At 44.4% G+C, this 22,673-nt stretch overlaps 1 protein-coding gene across 1 annotated transcript in view; it reads right to left on the bottom strand.

The window, feature by feature from the left end:
- MCAM (melanoma cell adhesion molecule) overlaps nucleotides 1-22,673 on the bottom strand; it is an 83,271-nt gene that overhangs the window by 15,022 nt on the left and 45,576 nt on the right. The window contains exons 3-13 of the mRNA XM_067470780.1: nucleotides 21,389-21,599; nucleotides 18,333-18,403; nucleotides 16,656-16,743; nucleotides 12,927-13,106; nucleotides 11,397-11,524; nucleotides 11,146-11,296; nucleotides 8,517-8,674; nucleotides 5,481-5,622; nucleotides 5,268-5,392; nucleotides 2,293-2,431; nucleotides 445-477 (exon numbers count right to left, since the gene is read on the bottom strand). Coding sequence (XP_067326881.1) covers nucleotides 445-477; nucleotides 2,293-2,431; nucleotides 5,268-5,392; nucleotides 5,481-5,622; nucleotides 8,517-8,674; nucleotides 11,146-11,296; nucleotides 11,397-11,524; nucleotides 12,927-13,106; nucleotides 16,656-16,743; nucleotides 18,333-18,403; nucleotides 21,389-21,599 — 1,426 coding nt within the window. The remainder of the gene's footprint in view (nucleotides 1-444; nucleotides 478-2,292; nucleotides 2,432-5,267; nucleotides 5,393-5,480; nucleotides 5,623-8,516; nucleotides 8,675-11,145; nucleotides 11,297-11,396; nucleotides 11,525-12,926; nucleotides 13,107-16,655; nucleotides 16,744-18,332; nucleotides 18,404-21,388; nucleotides 21,600-22,673) is intronic.

Raw genomic sequence — 22,673 nt, 5'->3', positions numbered from 1 at the left:
AGGTTTCCACAACACAAATAAACAAATACACAGTCGCTTTACACACAGCAGCCTTCACAGTGCAGTTTTCTCACACAGGGCTTTTCTCACACAGAGTTTTATCTCACACTCCTCAGGACGACACTAGCTTTGGCCCACTGACTCTTAACAGGCTTCGGCCTTCTCACTCTTAAGTCACTGAGCGGGAAAGGAAAGGGCCTGAGGCTGTTAGTAAAGTCCAAAACATCTGGAGGGTCCAAAGTTGGCCCATGCCTGTTGTAGGTCCTTCAGTGAAATTCTATGACCAGAAGTTGGCCATATAATCATCCTCGAGGTCCCAGGGATTCCTAAAGAGGTATTCTTTCAGAATACAGTCTGTTACTTCCCAAAAATACCTTCTACTATGGATACCAGGATCGTGTGCGTTAGTTTTTTCGTGAATCGGAAACATATGGAGTAACTTACCACTTTTGTTATCAGGCTTCACCACGTCTGGCCCTGCAAAAGAGAGAGAGAGACAGAGATAGACATAAATTATATGGTCGGGACTTTGTTTGGCTACATCCTAATGTTGATTGAACTACAGCAAGCTCTCAATGTTGTAATAGTAAGAAGTACAAGACTTCAATGAAATTAAGAAAAAAGTGATTTTTGAAAAATGAGATAAAACATGTTTAGGAACCTCTGGCTACTCTACAGAATCATGGAGCAAATGCTTAGGAAAGCCTTCTCTCCAGGAATCTCTAGGTTCCCCAATGCAATGTTGTGGTCAACTTGACCACAGACCAAAGTTTCTCAACCTGAGGGTCGTGAGGGGGGTCACCAAAGACCATCAGAAAACACAGTTTTTTTTCTGTTGCTCATGGGGGTTCTGTATGGGAAGTTCGACCCAATTATAGCATTGGTGGGGTTCGAAGTGTTCTTTGATTGTAGGTGAACTATAAATCCCAGCCACTACAACTCCCAAGTGACAAAATCAATCCCCCTCCAACCCCCTCTCCCCCAGTATTCAAATTTGGGCATATCTGGTGTTTGTGTCCTGTGAATGAAAATCCATCCTGCATATCCGATATTTACATTAAGATTCATAACAGTAGCAAAATTACACTTATGATGTCAAAGTCTATTTTCCCCAAACGCCACCAGTGTTCACATTTGGGCATATCGAGTATTCATGCCAAGTTTGGTCCAGATCCATCATTGTTAGGTGTCGGGAATCCTGAGAGGGTTCCAAAGGGGTGCCAGACTGGTTGCCAATGTCCATCAGTATTTTCTGTTGCTCTATGTGGGAAGTTTGGCCCAATTCTATCATTGGTGGGGTTCAGAATCCCCTTTAATTGTAGGTAAACTATAAATCCTGGCAACTACAATTCCCTAATGTCAAGGTCTATTTTCCCCAAACTCTACCAGTGTTCACATTTGGGCATATTGGGTATTTGTGCCAAGTTTGGTCCAGAACTATCATTGAGTCCACAGTGCTCTGTGGTGAACTACAACTCCCAAACTCAAGGTCAATGCCCACCAAACTCTTCCAGTATTTTCTATTAGTCATAGGAGTACTGTGTGGGAAGTTTGGCCCAATTCTTATCATTGGTGGAGTTCAGAATGTTCTCTGATTGTATGTGAACTATAAATCCCAACAACTACAACTTCCAAATGACAAACTCAATCTTTTATGTCCTCCAGCATGACTATGGCAGTTGTTTCTCAACCTTCCTAATGCCGCAACCCCTTAATACTGTTCCTCATATTGTGGTGACCCCCAACCATATTATTTTCATTGCTTCTTCATGACTGTAATGTTGCTACTGTTATGAATCGTAATGTAAATATCTGATATGCAGGATGTATCTTCATTCACTGGACCAAATTTGGCACAAATACCCAAATTTGAATACTGGTGGGGTTAGGGGGGATTGACTTTGTCATTTGCGAGTTGTAATTGCTGGGATTTATAGTTCACCTACAATCAAAGAGCATTCTGAACTCCACCAAGGATGGAATTGAACCAAACTTGGCACACTCCCACGACCAACAGAAAATACTGGATTTGGTGGGCAGTGACTTTGAGTTTTGGAGTTGTAGTGCACCTACATCCAGAGAGCATTGTGGACTCAAACCATGATGGATCTGGTCCAAACTTGGCACGGATACTCAATATGCCCAAATGTGAACAGTGGTGGAGTTTGGGGCAAATAGGCCTTGACACTTGGGAGGAGACTTGAGACTCCTTTGTCCCAGCTCTTCCTATGCAACGACCACCTACTCCCTCCCCACCATTGGATGCTCTCAGGTCAGAAGGTAAATACGTACTCAGCTCCAGCCTGAACTGGTGCTCGGCTCTTCCCATCCTGTTCTCGACGGAGCAATTGATCCCCGACTCCAGGAGGGCCTTGGTGACGTGGACCACGAGGGTGCTGCTGTGATGATGCGCCTGGGAATGCATGTGGCTCTGCAAGGAGGAGAGGGAAAAGGACACTGAGTTGGATGGGAAGACGTCAAAAGGGCACAAGAAACTCCAGGAGAGAACAAAGCGGTCATTCTACAACTTATTATAGTTATTGTCACAGTGTGCAACTTAATCCAATTGTGGCAAAGCAAGTGGAATATATATACTCATGAAATAATGCCCAGGATGGGAGAAAAGAGCAATTGTTTGTTTAAACAGGTGTAAAGGGTGCAATTAGTAAGCTAGATGCTTATGCATTGAGTGGGATCCACACATTAGCATGTAAATAATCATGAAGATGGGATAGTCAATGAGTGTCAACGAAAATGCAAAGATACAGAATGGTGGACAATGCCTGGCTCGAAAGCAGTACGTGTGAAAAAGATCTTGGAGTCCTCGTGGACAACAAGTTAAACATGAGCCAACAATGTGATGTGGCAGCAAAAAAAGCCAATGGGATTTTGGCCTGCATCAAGAGGAGCCTAGTGTCTAGATCTAGGGAAGTAATGCTACCCCACTATTCTGTTTTTGTTTAGACCACATCTGGAATATTGTGTCCAATTCTGGGCACCACAATTCAAGAGAGATATTGACAAGCTGGAATGTGTCCAGAGGAGAATGACTAAAATGATAAAAGGTCTGGAGAACAAGCCTTATGAGGAGTGGCTTAAGGAGCTGGGCATGTTTAGCCTGAAGAAGAGAAGGCTGAGAGGAGATATGATAGCCATGTATAAATATGTGAGAGGAAGCCACAGGGAGGAGGAGGGAGCAAGCTTGTTTTCTGCTGCCCTGGAGACTAGGACGCAATGGAACAATGGCTTCAAACTTCAAGAGAGAAGATTCCATCTGAACATGAGGAAGAACTTCCTGACTGTGAGAGCCGTTCAGCAGTGGAACTCTCTGCCCCAGAGTGTGGTGGAGGCTCCTTCTTTGGAAGTTTTTAAACAGAGGCTGGACGGCCATCTGTCAGGGGTGCTTTGAATGCAATATTCCTGCTTCTTGGCAGGGGGTTGGACTGGATGGCCCATGAGGTCTCTTCCAACTCTTTGATTCTATGATTCTATGAGTGAGGGCATCTGCATAGAAGTCGCTTGGCCTCATTCCCTTTGAATTGTCTGCTGCCTGGAGACATCCTTTCCCTGGGTGGTGTTCACTGGCTCTGGATTGCTTGCTGCCTGGAGACTTCCTGTGTCTGGGTGGCGTTCATTCGTCACTGCCTTTTTCAGTAAAGGTAAATGTTTCCCCCAGGCAGGAAGTAGCCAAGGTTTGAAGCTGCAAAGCTATTCAATGCTAATTGAGGTCATCAATTGCAGCATTCACACTTGCCTCCATCAGACAAGAATTCTTTCTCCCACTATGGATATCATTCCATAGGTATATAGAGAGAGAGGAGAGAGAAGAAAGAAGAGAGAAGAGAGAGAGAGACTCTCGAACTCACTCCCCAAGGACATCAGGCATGCCCCAACTTTGGCAGTCTTTAGGAGGAGCTTGAAAACGTGGTTGTTCCAGTGCGCCTTCCCAGAATGATGAACCCTCAGCATTATGTCCTCTAAATGCACTTTACACTAATTTAGGATTGTTTGTACACTTTCACCAACGCCCCATCTCTCCTACCTTGTTCATGCCTAGCATTACTTTAATTGCCTTTGCCCAGCCATAGATTTTAAAATGTGTGTTGTATTACTGTTATTGTTATTGCTTTTTTGTTTTTTGTTGTTGTTATTGCTTGTATTGATGTATTGTGGGCCTCATGTAAGCCGCACCGAGTCCCTTGGGGACATGGTGGCGGGGTACAAATAAAGTTTTATATTATTATTATTATTATTATTATTATTATTATTATTATTATCCACTTCTTTAACTTGTTGTTCATTCGTTCAGTTGTCTCCGACTCTTCGTGATCTCATGGACCAGCCCATGCCAGAGCTCCCTGTTGGCCGTCACCACCCCCAGCTCCTTCAAGGTCAGTCCAATCACTTCAATGATGCCATCCATCCATCTTGCCCTTGGTCGGCCCCTCTTCCTTTTGCCTTCCACTTTCCCCAGCATCATTCCCTTCTCTAGGCTTTGCTGTCTCCTCATGATGTGGCCAAAGGACTTCAACTTTGTCTCTAGTATCTTTCCCTCCAGTGAGCAGTCGGGCTTTATTTCCTGGAGGATGGACTGGTTGGATCTTCTCGCAGTCCAAGGCACTCTCAGCACTTTCCTCCAGCACCACAGCTCAAAAGCATCTCTCTTCCTTCGCTCAGCCTTCCCGAAGGTCCAGCTCTCACATCCGTAGGTGACTACCGGGAATACCATGGCTTGGACTAGGCAATGGATCTTGGTTGCCAGTCTGATGTCTCTACTCTTTACTATTTTATCGAGACTGGACATTGCTCTCCTCCCAAGAAGGAAGCGTCTTCGGATTTCCTGGCCACAGTCTGCATCTGCAGTCATCTTTGCGCCTAGAAATACAAAGTCTGTCACGGCCTCCACATTTTCTCCCTCTATTTCCCAGCTGTCAATCATTCTTGTTGCCATAATCTTGGTTTTTTTGACGTTTAGCTGCAACCTGGCTTTTGCGCTTTCTTCTTTCACCTTGATTAGAAGGCTCCTCAGCTCCTCCTCGCTTTCGGCCATCAGAGTGGTGTCATCTGCATATCTGAGGTTGTTAATGTTTCTTCCAGCAATTTTCACCCCAGCTTTGCATGGGAATATGGTGGCGGGGTACAAATAAAGTTTATTATTATTATTATTATTATTATTATTACTACTATCCACTTCTTTAACTTAGTGATGATAATTTCCCTGAAACTTTTGGGGTTTCCTAGTGGTTTACAGCTGCAAAAGGACTTACAGTGACGTTCTTTACACTCCACGACAGCTTGGGCTTCGGAACTGAAAAGGCGCTGCAAGTCAGGTTCAAGAGCTCTCCCTCTTTGACTTGCAAGAGGTCCTTCTGCGGCGTCAGTTGTGGAATTGCTGCGAAGAAGAGGAAGAAGAGGAGAGTCAATCCAAGGGTTGCCCCATTGCTAGGAATGGAAGGTCATCTCCTCCTTTCAGCGCTTACCGTGAACGGCTAAGGAAACGGATTTGGAGCGGGAGAGGCCAGGGAGGTCCGGCATGGCCGCCCGGCAGGTATAGTCCCCTGTCTCCATATAGGTGACCCTGGTCAAGTTGAGCTGGTCCCCTGTTTCAATGAGCTCTCCCTTCTGGAAAAACAAATACAGACAGGTGAGAAAAGGGAAGGAATAGTCTATATCAAGAACAACACTGGCATGGCTTCATTCTTACAACAACAACAACAACAACAAAAATCTTTATTTATACCCCGCCACCATCTCCCCAGTGGGGACTCAGAGTGGCCTACATGGGGCCAAACCTGGACAACATATTACAGCAGAATAAAACTAAAAACATAAACAACAAACAACATCATCAAAATTACATAGGGGAAAAATGGCGTCATTCTTATACTGGAGAGGTCAAATACATAACTTCCAAGTTGCACATTTGCCCATAACTTCATCCTTAACGGTATTGATGGCTCTTCAGAAGTCTACTTTCAGCAGTTGGACAAGTGGTCTATGGGCAAACTTGGGCCCTCCAGATGTTTAGGACTTCAACTCCCACAATTCCTAACAGCCTCAGGCCTTTTCCTTTTCCCCTCAGCCACTGAAGCAGCTGAGGGAAAAAGGAAAGGGCCTGAGGCTGTTAGGGAGGGAGGGCCCAAGTTTGCCCATGCCCGGTGTAGATGCACCCTCGACGAACACAATGCAATTCAACAATTCATACAATAACAAGGTTTCCACAACACAAATAAACAGTAGCTTTATACGCAGCATCCTTCACACTGGAACTTTCTTGCACAAGGCTTCTCTCACACCGAGGTTTACCTTACACTCCTCAGGACGACACTAGCTTTGACTCATCGACTATAACAGGCTTCGGCCTACTTACTCTTAAGCGGCTGGGGGGGGGGGGGAAGGGTCTGAAGCTGTTAGGAATTGTGGGAATCGAAGTCCAAAACACCTGGAGGGAGGGCCCAAGTTTGCCCATGCCTGGTGTAGATGCAATTCAACAATTCATACAATAACAAGGTTTCCACAACACAAATAAACACATACACAGTAGCTTTACACGCAGCGGCCTTCACACTGGAGCTTTCTTGCACAAGGCTTCTCTCACACCGAGGTTCACCTCACAATCCTCAGGACAACACTAGCTTTGGCCCACTGACTCTAACAAGCTTCGGCATACTCACTCTTTCAGTGCTTGTCTCACACTTTTGTAATTAAAAAATACCTAGTTAGTATTTAATATTTCTGATAGTTACTAACCAAATACTTGACCCATGTATTTAGCCTTTTCCTGAAGGTCAAGAGGGAGGGGGCTGATCTGATTTCATTAGGAAGGGAGTTCCATAACCGAGGGGCCACCACTGACAAGGCACTGTTTCTCATCCCCACCAGTCGCACTTGCGGAGAAGGTAGGATTGAGAGCAGGGCCTCCCCAGAAGATCTTTATCTCTGAGGTGGATCATAGAGGGAGATGCGCTCGGACTGGTAAGCTGGGCCAGATCCGTTTAGGGCAGTGGTTCTCAATCTTGTGTCCCCAGTGTTTTTGGCCTTCAACTCCTAGAAATCCTAACAGCTGGCAAACTGGCTGGGATTTCTGGGAGTTGTAGGCCAAAAATATCTGGGGACCCCAGGTTGAGAACCACTGGTTTAGGGCATTATAGGCTAAAACAAGCACTTTGAATTGTGCTCGGTAGCAGCCAGTCGAGCTGACGTAACAAAGGAGTTGTATGCTCTCTGTATGCCACTCCAGTGAGAAATCTGGTTGTCGCCCGTTGGACTACTTGAAGCTTTTGAACAGTCTTCAAAGGCAGCCCCACGTAGAGCGCATTGCAGTAGTCTATTCGCTATAGCTGGAGTCACACTTTAAAAATGTACCTGTTCTGACTTACATACAAATTAAACTTTAGAACCTATAATTTGAGGGCTGCCTATAAAAGCAAACTGGAGCACAAAGCAAGGCCAGATGGGAGGTGGTAATGGCAATGCAGATGAACGAATTCAACAAATGCAAATGTAGCAAGGGTGCGATATAAAACTTGTGCACCAGTTGTGCCCGTACCTTGGGAAGTCTGATCTGGCCACAGTGGTCCACGCTCTTGTTACATCCCGAATAGACTACTGCAACGCACTCTACGTGGGGTTGCCCTTGAAGACTGTTCGGAAACTTCAACTGGTCCAGCGAGCGGCAGCCAGATTGCTCACCGGAGCGTCATACAGGGAGCACACCACCCCCCTGCTGTGTCAGCTCCACTGGCTGCCGGTTCAGTTCCGAGCACAATTCAAGGTGCTGGTTTTGACCTACAAAACCCTATACGGTTCTTGTCCAGTGTATCTGTCCAAACGCATCTCCCTCTACGTCCCACCCCGGAATTTGAGATCATCTGGGGGGGGCCTGCTCTCGACCCCACCGCTATCACAAGTGAGGTTGGTGGAGACGAGGAGCAGGGCCTTCTCAGTGGTGGCCCCTTACCTGTGGAACTCACCCCTGGAGGAAATTAGGGCATCAACATCCCTCCTCTCCTTCAGGAGGAAGGTAAAGACGTGGTTGTGGGGCCAGGCCTTTGGGCAATCTGACAACTAGATAAGGACAACCAGACGAATAGAACTGACAGGACTGACAATTGTGGAATTGGAATTTGAACTATGAGATAGCGAACGCTGACCGTCAATGAGGAGAAATTGGTTTGTATTGGTTTTATGGTTGTAATGTAAGAATTGTTGTTAATTGTTAATTGATGTTATTTTGTTTTATTGCTGTTATGTGATGCGGGCATCGAACTGTGCCTTGTTTTTTGTAAGCCACCCTGAGTCCCCTTCGGGGTGAGAAGGGCGGGGTAGAAGTAACCGAAATAAATAAATAAATATACAGCATCAACAACCAGATATTGCTGTGAGGGCAACAGAAGTGGTTCACAAATAATATAACCACTCATAACAAGAGCAAAGATTGCTCCTTGCACCTACAATGTCTTCTTATTGGCCCTCTTTTGAGATCTCTGCCTGGAAGTACCCAAAGTCACTCATACCTTTTCCCACTGATACTCCACCGGCTGAGACCCGGCTGCGCTGCAGGTCAGGAGCACGCTGTCCCCTTCGGAGAGGTGCTTGAGCTTGGAGGGGTCCCATTCCCACTGGTGCTTGCGCTGCTTCAAGGTGGCGGCCGCGATGGTGGGCACGTCCAGGTCTAAAGGAGAGAAATGGAGGCAATGGAGACAAGATCCCATCACATCACCACCATCTTTGCAAAGAACAGGTTGCCCACAGGTCACTCCTTGCGTGGTCAAACCTGAGGCACTGGAGACAAGATCCCATCACATCACCACCATCTTTGCAAAGAACAGGTTGCCCACAAGTCACTACAACTCCTTGCGTGGTCAAACCATGCTCTTGTTCACACACGTGTGTGTGGACATCTCAGAAGCTTCTGGGGTTGCTTTTTATAGTAACTTATAGAATCATAGAGTTGGGAGATACCTCATGGGCCATCCAGTCCAGCCCCATTCTGCCAAGAAGCAGGGAAATCACATTCAAAGCACCCCCAACAGATGGCCATCCAGCCTCTATTTCAGTGGTTCTCAGCCTTCCTCATGCTGTGATCCCCCAACCATAAAATTATTTTCCTTCCTACTTCATAACTGTCATTTTGCTCCTGTTATGAATCATAATGTAAATATCGGATGTGCAGGATGAATTCTCATTCACTGGACCAAATTTGGCACAATTACCCAAACACTCAAATTGGAATACTGGTGGGGTTGGGGGGAAATTGATGTTGTCATTTGAGAGTTATATAGGAGCCCCATGTGGTGCAGTGGGTTAAACCCCTGTGCCGGGAGGACTGAAGACCGACAGGTCGCAGGTTCGAATCCGGGGAGAGGCGAATGAGCTCCCTCTATCAGCTCCAGCTCCTCATGCGGGGACATGAGAGAAGCCTCCCACAAGGATGATAAAAACATCAAAATCATCCAGGCGTCCCCTGGGCAACGTCCTTGCAGACGGCCAATTCTCTCACACCAGTAGCGACTTGCAGTTTCTCAAGTCACTCCTGACACACAGGTTCGAATCTGGGGAGAGCTTGGGTGAGCTCCCTCTGTCAGCTCCAGCTCTTCGTGCGGGGACATGAGAGAAGCCTCCCACAAGGATGATAAAACATCAAAACATCCTGGCGTCCCCTGGGCAACGTCCTTGCAGACGGCCAATTCTCTCACACCAGAAGCGACTTGCAGTTTCTCAAACAGGACAAGTCGCTCCTGATACAACCAAAATAAATAAATAAATAAATTTGAGAGTTGTAGTTGCTGGGATTTATAGTTCACCTGCAATCAAAGAGCATTCTGAACTCCACTAGCGATGGAATTGGGCCAAACTTGCCACACAGAACTCCCATGACCAACAGAAAATACTGGAAGGATTTGGTGGGCATTGACCTTGAGTTTTGGAGTTGTAGTTTGCCTATATCCAGAGAGCGCTGTGCACTCAAACAATGACGGATCTGGACTAAACTTGGCACGAATACTCAATATGCCCAAATGGGAACACTGGTGGAGTTTGGGTGAAACAGACCTTGATATTTTGTAGTTGCTGGGATTTATAGTTCACCTACAATCAAAGAGGATTCTGAACCCCACCAATGACAGAATTGGGCCAAACTTCCCACATAGAACCCCCATGGCCAACAGAAAATACTGTGCTTTCTGGTGGTCTTTAGTGACCCCTCTGATACTCCCTCATGACCCCTCCAGGGGTCCCGAACCCCAGGTTGAGAATCACTGCTCTATTTAGAAGCCTCCAAAGAAGGAGCCTCCACTACACTCCAGAGCAGAGAGTTGAACAGTTCTCAGTTAGGAAGTTCCACCTCATGTTCAGGTGGAATCTCCTTTCTTTCACGTAGTTTGAAGCCATTGTTCCATTGCATCCTAGTCTCCAGAAAGCAAGCTTGCTCCCTCCTCCCTATGACTTCCCCTCACATCTTGATCCATGGCCCTGATCATGTCTCCTCTCAGTCTTCTCTTCTGCAGACTAAACATGCCCGGCTCTTTAAGCCGCTCCTCATAGGGCTTGTTCTCTAGACACTTGATCATTTTAGTCACCCTCCTCTGGATGCATTCCAGCTTAGAGTCAACATTGAATTCTTGACAGCAGAAGGTATCACCTCAACATCTTTAAACTTACTCACCCAATGACGCACAGTACTCACATCAACACCAACACCATAAACGGCTTGCATTCTCTGATGACACCTTCTGCTGTCAAGAATTCAATGACTGCACATTGCTTAAGTCGCATTGACCGAGCCTCTGCGCAGGGTTCCATACTTAGCACTTTAACAACACAACTGTTCAATGCTAAGGCTTCCTGCCAAAATGGAACTGTAGAGGAGAGTCTACTGAACAAGCCAGTACCTGCTGCATACCAGTACTGCCATCTGTTGAGGAGTTACGAAGGTGGAGGCATTACTTTTCATTCAACCCTCGTATAAAGCAAAGGAGCCAAACAAGTCCACAAAATCACAGATTTAGCCTAGATTCCTCTGGTAGAAGGAGGGACCTTATATACAATCCAGCTGACATGTAAGCATGCTGGGAACTGTAGTCACCACAACAACACCCAGGACTACAGTTCCCAGCACCAGTTACACTCCCAAATGTAACTCACAGTTCACAAACAGGTTCACAGTTGCGTTCAGCTCTTGAAAGGTCTGCAAGTCAAAGGTTTTGCACATGTAGGTGCCGCTTTCGTTCCGGCTGATGTCGAGGAAGGACAACTTCCCACCCAGAACGTGAGGGAGGTCTTCTTCGTTCCCCTCCTGCAGTGCGAAACGCAGCAAAAGGAGAAGAAAGGCTTAGTAAAACCATCCGGAGCGTGAACACCACAACATATGCGCTTCCAGTGCCCCACATCTTCACCTTGAATCTGGAGAAGGTGTACTCTGGTGCCGGGTTGCCATCTGCTTCGCAACGCAACGTCACGTTGTCGCCCTCCTTCACCACTGGGTTCCGGGTCTCCATCACAAGACTGATGTTCTCAGAGGGGTCTGTGGAATAAACAGAACCTGTTTGACCTTGGATCTGGGAGTTGTAGTTCACCCTTATCCAGAGAGCATTGAACCCAGCCAATGTCGGATCCGGACCAAACTTGGTACACAGACCCAACATGGCCAACTGTGCTTATGGGCAGGGTTTGGGGTGATTGACCTTGGATCTGGGAGTTGTAAGTTCACCCTTATTTACAGAGCATTGAACCCAGCCAACGTTGGATCCGGACCAAACTTGGCACGCAGACTCAACATGGCCAACTGTGCATACAAGTAGGGTTTGGGGATGACTGCTCTTCACATTTGGGACTTGTAGTACACGGAACCCAGCCCACATCAGATCATGGACCAAACTTGGCACACAGACCCAACTTGGCCAGCTGTGCAACCAGGTGGGGTTTGGGGGAGATTACCCTTCACATATGGGAGTTGTAGTTCACCCTTATCCAGAGAGCACTGAACCCAGCCGATGTCGGATCTGGGCCAAACTTGGCACACAAAACCAACTTGGCCAACTGTGGATACAGGCAGGGTTGGAGGTGGTTGCCCTTGGATCTGGGAGTTATAGTTCACCCTTATCCGGAGAGCACTGAACCTTGCAGACGTCAGATCTGAACCAAACTTTGCACACAGACCCAACTTGGCCAACTGTGCTTACCAGCAGGCTTTGGGGGTGATTGACCTGGGGAGTTGTAGTTCAACCTTATTCAGAGCGCATTGAACCCAGCCAACGTCGGATCTGGACCAAACTTGGCCAGCTGGGCTACTAGGTGGGGTTTGGGGGAGATTGCCCTTCGCATATGGGAGTTGTAGTTCACCCTTATCCAGAAAGCATTGAGCCCAGCCGACATTGGATCCGGACCAAACTTGGCACACAGACCCAACTTGCCCAACTGTGCATACAGGAAGGGTTTGGGGGTGATTGCTCTTTGCATATGGGAGTTGTAGTTCACCCTTATCCAGAAAGCATTGAGCCCAGCCAACATTGGATCCGGACCAAACTTGGCACACAGACCCAACTTGCCCAACTGTGCATACAGGAAGGGTTTGGGGGTGATTGCTCTTTGCATATGGGAGTTGTAGTTCACCCTTATCCAGAGAGCATTGAAACCAGCCAACGTCGGATCTGGACCAAACTTGGCACACAGACCCAACTTGCCCAACTGTGCATACAGGAAGGGTTTGGGGGGTGATTGCCATTCGCATATGGGAGTTGTAGTTCACCTTTATACAAAGGGCACTGAACCCAGCCGACGTCAGATATGGACCCAATTTAGAACTGTCATTTGGGAACACAACTCCACTGAATGTGGGACTGTACCAGAAATGGTGTCAGCATCTTCAGACCCAAGCAAAATGAGATCCCTCCCTCCCTCCCCTCTTCTGCGTATCCCAGACTCACAGTGAATGTTGATTTGGAAGCTCTCCGACTTGAAAGTCTTATTGGTCCCGGCCAGATAGTAATCCACTTGGCAGTGGAAGAGAGCGCTGCGGTCTTCTTTGGTCACTTGAGCCAAAAGGGTGCTCTGGACGGTGACCAACCCGTTGCTCTCCTTGATCAGTGCAATGCGGATATCAATGTCTACAAGGGAGAGGAAACATCACTATGACACAACCAATTCTGCAAAGGAGCAATGCGGTGAGATCTTATGAAAGCCAAAAAGATTCAATTATAAGACTATTTTAAAAATATATTGAAATGTTTTGTATATTATGGCTGCAGCAAGGAAAGTCTATGCTTATTATTGGAAACAAGAAGGAATTCCCACTCAAGACTTAAGGTAAAGGTTCCACCTTGTCTCCTGCCTATGTCATCAGTTGGGAGCCCCTCTAATCTGAACCAACCGTTGATCTGGGCCAGCGTGAAGAGAAAGGGGGCCAGGAAGACAGTTCCACCTTGTCTCCTGTGCTATGCTAATAATATAATATATTGTATATACATATAATATTTATAATATTATAATGTAATACAATATAATACTACCAGGAGCCCCTCTCCCCAGCACCAAGTGCTGATCTGGGCCAGTGTGAAGAGAAAGGGGGACAGGAAGACAGTTCCACCTTGTCTCCTGTGCTATGGTAATAATATAATATATTGTATATACATATAATATAATGTTATATTGTAATACCATATAATACTATCAGGAGCCCCTCTCCCCAGCACCAACTGCTGATATGGGCCAGAGTAAAGAGAAAGGGGGCCAGGAAGACAGTTCCACCTTGTCTCCTGTGCTATGCTAATAATATAATATATTGTATATACATATAATATTTATAATATTATAATGTAATACAATATAATACTACCAGGAGCCCCTCTCCCCAGAACCAACTGCTGATCTGGGCCAGATTGAAGAGAAAGGGGGTCAGGAAGACAGTTCCGCTTTGTCTCCTGTGCTATGCTAATAATATAATATATTGTACATACATATAATATTTATAATGTTATATTGTAATACAATATAATACTACCAGGAGCCCCTCTCCCCAGCACCAACAGCTGATCTGGGCCAGCGTGAAGAGAAAGGGGGCCAGGAAGACAGTTCCACCTTGTCTCCTGTGCTATGCTAATAATATAATATGTTGTATATACATATAATATTTGTAATATTATAATGTAATACAATAGAATACTACCAGGCGCCCCTCTCCTCAGCACCAACTGCTGATCTGGGTCAGAGTAAAAAGAAGGGTGATCAGGAAGACAGTTCCACCTTGTCTCCTGTGTTATGCTAATAATATATTGTATATACATATAATATAATGTTATACTGTAATACAATATAATGCTACCAGGAGCCCCTCTCCCCAGCATCAACTGCTCATCTGGGCCAGTGTGAAGAGAAAGGGGGCCAGGAAGACAGTTCCACTTCGTCTCCCGTGGTATACTAATAATATAATATGTTGTATATACATATAATATTTATAGTATTATAATGTAATAGAATACTACCAGGAGCCCCTCTCCCCAGCACCAAGTGCTGATCTGGGCCAGAGTAAAGAGAAAGGGGGTCAGGAAGACAGTTCCACTTTGTCTCCTGTGCTATGCTAATAATATAATATATTGTATATACATATAACATTTATAATATTATAATGTCATACAATATAATACTACCAGGAGCCCCTCTCCCCAGCACCAATTGCTGATCTGGGCCAGTGTGAAGAGAAAGCGGGCCAGGAAGACAGTTCCAGCTTGTCTCCTGTGCTATGCTAATAATATAATATATTGTATATACATATAATATTTATAGTATTATAATGTAACACAATATAATACTACCAGGAGCCCCTCTCCCCAGAACCAACTGCTGATCTGGGCCAGATTGAAGAGAAAGGGGGTCAGGAAGACAGTTCCACCTTGTCTCCTGTGCTATGCTAATAATATAATATATTGTATATACATAAAATATTTATAACATTATAATTTAATACAATATAATATAATACCAGGAGCCCCTCTCCCCAGCACCAATTGCTGATCTGGGCTAGGGTGAAGAGAAAGGGGGTCAGGAAGACAGTTCCACCTTGTCTCCTGTGCTATGCTAATAATATAATATATTGTATATACATATAATATTTATAATGTTATATTGTAATACAATATACTACCAGGAGCCCCTGTACCCAGCACCAACTGCTGATCTGGGCCAGAGTGAAGAGAAAGGGGGCCAGGAAGACAGTTCCAGCTTGTCTCCTGTGCTATGCTAATAATATAATATATTGTATATACATATAATATTTATAATATTATAATGTAATACAATATAATACTACCAGGAGCCCCTCTCCCCAGCACCAACTGCTGATCTGGGACATTGTGAAGAGAAAGGGGGCCAGGAAGACAGTTCCAGCTTGTCTCCTGTGCTATGCTAATAATATAATATATTGTATATACATATAATATTTATAGTATTATAATGTAATACAATATAATACTACCAGGAGCCCCTCTCCCCAGAACCAACTGCTGATCTGGGCCAGATTGAAGAGAAAGGGGGTCAGGAAGACAGTTCCACCTTGTCTCCTGTGCTATGCTAATAATATAATATATTGTATATACATAAAATATTTATAACATTATAATTTAATACAATATAATATAATACCAGGAGCCCCTCTCCCCAGCACCAATTGCTGATCTGGGCTAGGGTGAAGAGAAAGGGGGTCAGGAAGACAGTTCCACCTTGTCTCCTGTGCTATGCTAATAATATAATATATTGTATATACATATAATATTTATAATGTTATATTGTAATACAATATACTACCAGGAGCCCCTGTACCCAGCACCAACTGCTGATCTGGGCCAGAGTGAAGAGAAAGGGGGCCAGGAAGACAGTTCCAGCTTGTCTCCTGTGCTATGCTAATAATATAATATATTGTATATACATATAATATTTATAATATTATAATGTAATACAATATAATACTACCAGGAGCCCCTCTCCCCAGCACCAACTGCTGATCTGGGACATTGTGAAGAGAAAGGGGGCCAGGAAGACAGTTCCACCTTGTCTCCTGTGCTATGCTAATAATATAATATATTGTACATACATATAATATTTATAATGTTATATTGTAATACAATATAATACTACCAGGAGCCCCTGTACCCAGCACCAAGTGCTGATCTGGGCCAGAGTGAAGAGAAAGGAGGCCAGGAAGACAGTTCCACCTTGTCTTCTGTGCTATGCTAATAATATAATATATTGTATGTACATAAAATATTTATAACATTATAATGTAATACAATATAATTTTAATATAATCTCCATTTCTAAGCCCAAGAGCCAGCGTTGCCCGTAGACACCTCTAAGATCATGTGGCTGGCATGACTGCATGGAGCACCGTTACCTTCCCGCTGGAGCAGTACCTATTGATCTACTCATATTTGCATGTTTTTGAACTGCTAGGTTGGTAGAAGCTGGGGCTGACAGCAGAAGCTCACGCCGCTCCCCAGATTCAAACCTGTGACCTTTCAATCAACAAGCTAAGCAGCTCAGTGTTTTAACCCACTTAAGGATCGCAGAAATGATGGACAAATTAACTATTGTGTATACAATGTACCACTCCTGGAAACCAGACAGTAAGATTGGCCCAGCACCCTGATGTATTCAAAGCTTACCTTGTCCATTTTCCGTCAGAAGTTCGTCATCCTTGTACCACGTGACGGTGGAGGCCGGGAAGCCGTTGCGACTGATGCATTTTGCAATCTGAGAGACAGACCGACAGACTCAAAAAACACGGCATAACCTCCAAGTTGCAATTAATAGATTTGCGCATTCGTATAGAATCGCTATCCGTTTTTGTTTGTTTAATTCGTAAGGCCCTGTTTTCGTTTTCAAGCATCTTTCGAAAAGGGGGCGCCTTTACAAATGGGTGTTTTTGGTCCAAATATTTCCGACCCATTGGCCATTATTAGCGGGCTTCCCCAGCCTCTCCTTCCCCTCAGTTTTAGGGCCAGAGGGGTGAAAATCACCACACATGGAGGGCGCATTTACCACTCTTAGCCCACCAAGTTTTAAGATGCTTGGATCATCCTGCTGTTGTTGCTGCGCTGGGTGCCCTCCTCCTTCTCCGTCTCTCATGCAAGGAAAGTGCCTCCAGCCTCTCTCCTCTTCCTCCTTTGCACTTCTTATCCTTTCTTCCTCGGCTCTTGGAGCTGTCACCGGCGCCTTGGGTTGTTGCTACTCTTGCTGCCTGGCTTACTCTAGAGTAAGAGGCACGAAGGAGGAAGAGGAGGGGGGCTGGAAGAGGCACCTTCCTTGCATGAGAGAGGGAGGCAGCACTGCAGCATCAACAATGAATGACCCAAGGCGGACCTCCAAGAGCCAAGGAGGAGGGAAGAGTAGCCAAGCCATCTCCAAGGCATTTTAATTAGACTTCCCACTTCCAGATAAGGAAGAGTAGTGACCTCCTGGAAGAGGAGAGTAAATGAGGGTTCACTTTTTGTTTGTTGGGGAATTAATAAAAAAATAAACTATGCTGACGAAAAGCAGGAAAGGAAACGGTACCGGCTCCTGTTTTCTTTCGTTTTGAGCTAATTTTCGTTCCGGGGAGAGGAGGGGGTGTTCCTGTTTCGTGCTCCAGCCCGAAACAAAAGGAACAAAAGAACGAATGAAATGGAAGAAACAAGTACTGCGCACACCTCTACCAGTTAATTTAATAGCCTGGGACTCAAATTCCTGTCTGAATGGTTTGTGGACTTTTCAGTGAGTCACATTCCAATAAATTTGCAACACACATCTCTTGGGCAAAGGATTCAGCTATATTCTGATGCCAACATTTCCCCTTGATATTAGAGATAGACAAGTTTGAGAATGCTGCATACTGCTGTTAGTATTTTTTTTTCCATAAAAAACTCAAAACTGGAATATAATGTATGTGGCTATGAACCCTGGTCGGATCCGACACTATGCGCCGGATCAAGGTTACCAGTAGAATACAGGACAGGGCTGTTGTAGCTTTTTGTGTTGAGAGATCCTGGGTCATGGAGAAGGGGAATAACAGCAGAACTTCTTCCTTATTTCCCTTCTCCCAAATTTACTTTTCACCCCCAGCTTCCATCCATTGCAATACAGCTGCTTAAAGGTATGTGGAAAGCAGGGATGAGAGTGATGCACATTGTCCAGCTGTACCTCTGTAAGCTGAACGCACAGCGCTTGGACCCAACTTTATGGGGCCTCTTTCAACCATTATAACTACAGGAACCTGCCCCATGTTCAGCCTGGCCACCCTCTGCCACAGACTCATCCAACTCTAAAGGCCACAATAAACAGCAATGTTCTGGCCTGGTCCTTACCTCGTGGTTCTCTGAGTCAGACGCCATGATGCCGCCATCGGTCTTCTGGATCACAGGAGGTTCTGGAGCTTCTAGATGGTGAAAAGAACAAGGCCGAGGTTAGCGGCAAAGAAGAAAGGGGTGAGACAAGGGTTGGTCTGCACTCTTCCTAGGGTGCATCTACACTGTAGAATTAATGCGCCTTAAGCACCATGGCTCAATGCGATGCAATCCTGGAAGTTGTAGTTTGGCAAGGCAACAGCCCTCTTTGGCAGTGAAGGCCAAAGACTGCGTAAAACAACAACTCCCATGGCTCCATAGTATTTAGTAGGGCTGGGCAACCACGGAAAAATTTGTTTCTAAACTCAATTCGTTTTTTGGGGTTTTTTGCGTTTTGATATTTAAAAGAATTCCGAAATTTTTCTTTAAAAAAGTTCGATATTTACGAAATTTCGTAAAATTACGAAACAATACGAAACGAATACGAATCGATTCGTTAATGGCGGACGCGACCGCGCAATACGCTAAAAAACCTCCAAATGGGACAGGGGGAACTTCTGAAGCTTCCCTCTCCCTCTGTTGTTGACTGTTGGTGTGATATTTATAATTTTTTTTCACTGATTAAACAAACAACAGCTATAAAACTTGCCCCAGACATGCGGAAATAATAACGAAACAATTTCGAAACAAATACGAAGCAATTACGAAGCAATTACGAAACGAATTGAAAAATTCGTTTCGTTTTTTAGATGCTCCTGAATGGTTCATTATCGCTTCGTAACCAAAAAAAATAACGAATTTTAACGAATTACGAAATTACAAAATGAAACCGCCCAGTCTTAGTATTTAGCCGTGGCAGTGCCGCTGGCGACAATTTATTTATTTATTTAAAACTTTTATATCCCAATCTTCTCTACCTCCGTAGAGGGACTCAGACTGGCTGACAGGAAGAATTCAATGCTAACAGTAAAAATCTAAAATATCATATATCAACAGTAAATTAAAAAATGGGAAAAAGAGGGAGTACTCACAAGACAAATGATAGAGGACTTAATAAGAGAGGCTAGGAAAATCAAGATAGAGAAATTCAAAGAAATGGAAAGGAAATTCTTATGGAAATGGTATTGTACCCCAGCACAGTTATCCAACATGATTAACGGCAAAAGCCCAAATTGTTGGCACTGTGGCCTCAGCAAAGGATGGTATGTACATATGTGGTGGGAATGCCCAAAGGCAAAAACATTCTGGGAACAAATAATAGGTAAAATGGAGAAAATATTCAAGATACCACTGCAAATAAATATGGAGTTGTTGTTCATGGGAATATTAGGAAGCAGGAAGATTGATTCAAAATATCAGGATCTATTTAAAGCAATGATCCTTGCAGGGAAGGCTGTAATAGCTTGGGGATGGAAAGATGCAAAAAAATGGGATATGGTGAACTGGAATAATTATTTGTTTGACCAGGTCAAATCTGAAATTATTGCAACTGCAACCGGTGAAGATATGAAGGAAGATAAAATGAGGAAAATTAAAGAGAAATGGTTCATATATTCGGTATGGATAAAAGGAGGCGAAGCCAATGTAAATATTGTACAGAGATGGGAAAAGCTGAGCTCATGGATGGAGTTAGAGTTTTAAAGGAAATGTGGTAGGGGTTTGGGGAGGGAGAGGGAGGCGGGGGGAGGGGAGGGGAGAAAAAAACAAAAAACAAAGGAGTGAATGAACTCAGATATACGAGATAAGTGAGTGGACAATATTGAATGAAGGTGGTGGAGATACTGGAAGGGTGTAGAGAAATGTGATTATTGACATCTTTCATGTATTAATTGTATAAACCCATTCATAAAACAAAAGGTTAATAAACACTTTAAAAAAAAACAAAAAAAAACAGTAAATTAAAAAATACATATAAAATAAATACATTAATTGACATTAATTCCAGTGTGGATGCACCTGCAACTACAACAAGAAGTTCTCCATCCTTATTTCTAACAGCTTCTAGTCTCATACATGCTATTCTGCATTGCCATGGGTTATGTCATGGGTTATAGGACTGGGTTGTGGCGCAATTGGTTGGGGGTCAGCTGCATTAAAATCACTACTGACTGAAAGGTCATGAGTTTGAAGCCAGCCCAGGTTGGAGTAAGCTCCCAACTATTTGTCTAGCTTGCTGTCGACCTTTGCAGCCTGAAAGACAGTTGCATCTTTCAAGTAGGAAATTTAGGTACCACTTATACTGATGTTTAATGATTAATGTTACAATTGTTTTTAATTGCCCTATACTTGTCTCGTGATGTTTTGTATCGATGTTGTTCACCGCTTTGAGTCGCCTGAAGGCTGAGAAAAGCGGTATATAAATAAAATAAATAATAAATAATAAACTTATGTGGGGAGGCTAATTTAACTAATTTACGACACCATAAACCTCTCCAGCAGCGTGCAAAAGAATGAGGAAGTACTCCATCGGTGTCACAAGTGGACAGTGAAGCGACAGCTCCCCCGGTGGCCGGAATTCAAAGCATACCCTCATGAAGCTGGAAAGTTAAATAGCCTCTGTGTGTCTGTCTATATATGTTTTGTGTCTATGGCACTGAATGTTTGCCATGTATATGCGCATTATGATCCGCCTTGCGGGGTAAGAAGGGCAGAATATAAATACTGTAAATAAATGTCTTCCAACTCTCAGACTCAATGATCTTTCTGCTTTACCCCATGATCTCCATCATATATCTCTCAGGATGACTTCAAATTTCAGGATGCCATGACCTTTCTGTCTATGATGGAATCATTGAGTTGGAAGAGACCTCATGGACCATCCAGTCCAACCCCATTCTGCCAAGAAGCATCTCCACAGTTCTCTTCCTTCAACCATCTCTCTCTGGAGCCAACTCCTAAAACTGCCCCTCTTCAGAGTTTACTATTTCCAAATTCTACTGTCGACCAAGAGCAGAAGTTATCTTAAAGTTGCTTTGGGTCACCATTAAGACAGGGTATAAATATGATGACAATGATGGTGATGTTCCCAAAAACTAGGAAATGGAGATGAATAGGATGTCAGCCCCAAAACTACTCACTGGAGACTCTCAGCTCGGTCCGGTTCTCTCCAGCACCCAAACTGCCCAGCCCCACCTGGCAGACATAGACCTTGGCGTCCTTCAAGTGAACGTCGCTGATTTTGAGGGAAAAATTGGGCAAGATGCTTAACCGGTCCTTGTACTTCGGATCCTTGTTTTGCTCCACGTTTTGGATCATGGAGATGATCAGCTTCCGCGAATGCTTCTCCATCTGGAACACCAGGAAAAATAGCAACAAAGGGATCAGCAAATAGATGTGTCAGAACTTCTCATCCATAAATCCATAAATCCCAACTCAAAATCAAGGGAAATATTGTATTGTCGAAGGCTTTCATGGTTGGAATCACTGGGTTGTTGTAAGTTTTTTCGGGCTATATGGCAATGTTCTAAAGGCATTCTCTCCTGACGTTTCGCCTGCATCTATGGCAAGCATCCTCAGAGGTAATGAAATATTCATTATCCCATATGGCAGTGTTTCTCAACCTTTCTAATGCCGTGACCCCTCCTGTGGTGGTGACCCCCAACCATAACATTATTTTCGTTGCTACTTCATAACTGTAATTTTGCTACTGTTATGTAAATATCTGATATGCTGGATGTATTTTCATTCACTGGACCCAATTTGGCACAAATACACAATACACTCAAATTTGAATACAGGTGAGGTTGGGTGGGATTTATCTTGTCATTTGGGAGTTGTAGTTTGCTGAGATTTATAGTTAATCTACAATCAAAGATTATTCTGAACTCCACCTACCATAGAATGGAACCAAACTTGGCACACAGAACTCCCATGACCAACAGAAATCACTAGATGGGTTTGGTGGGTATTGACCTTGAGTTTGGGAGATGTAGTTCACCTACATCCAGAGAGCACTGTGGACTCAAACAAGGATGGATCTGGACCAAACTTGGCACAAATATTCAATATGCCCAAATGTGAACACTGGTGGAGTTTGGGGAAAATAGACCTTGACAGTTGGGAGTTGTAGTTGCTGGGATTTATAGTTCACCTGCAATCAAAGAGCATTCTGAACTCCACTAAGGATGGAATTGAACCAATCTTGGCACATAGAACTCCCATGACAAACAGAAACAGGGTTTGATGGGCACTGACCTTGAGTTTTGGAGTTGTAGTTTACCTACACCCAGAGACACTGTGGACTCAAACAATGATGGATCTGGACCAAACTTGGCATGGATACTTAATATGCCCAAATGTGAACACTGGTTGGGTTTGGGGAAAATAGACCTTGACATTTGAGAGTTGTAGTTGCTGGGATTT

The sequence above is a fragment of the Anolis sagrei genome, chromosome 7, assembly GCF_037176765.1.
Source record: "Anolis sagrei isolate rAnoSag1 chromosome 7, rAnoSag1.mat, whole genome shotgun sequence".
Classification (NCBI taxonomy): Eukaryota; Metazoa; Chordata; class Lepidosauria; order Squamata; family Dactyloidae; genus Anolis; species Anolis sagrei.
Note: the sequence above shows the minus strand (reverse complement) of the source record. Positions and strands in the feature narration are given on the sequence as shown.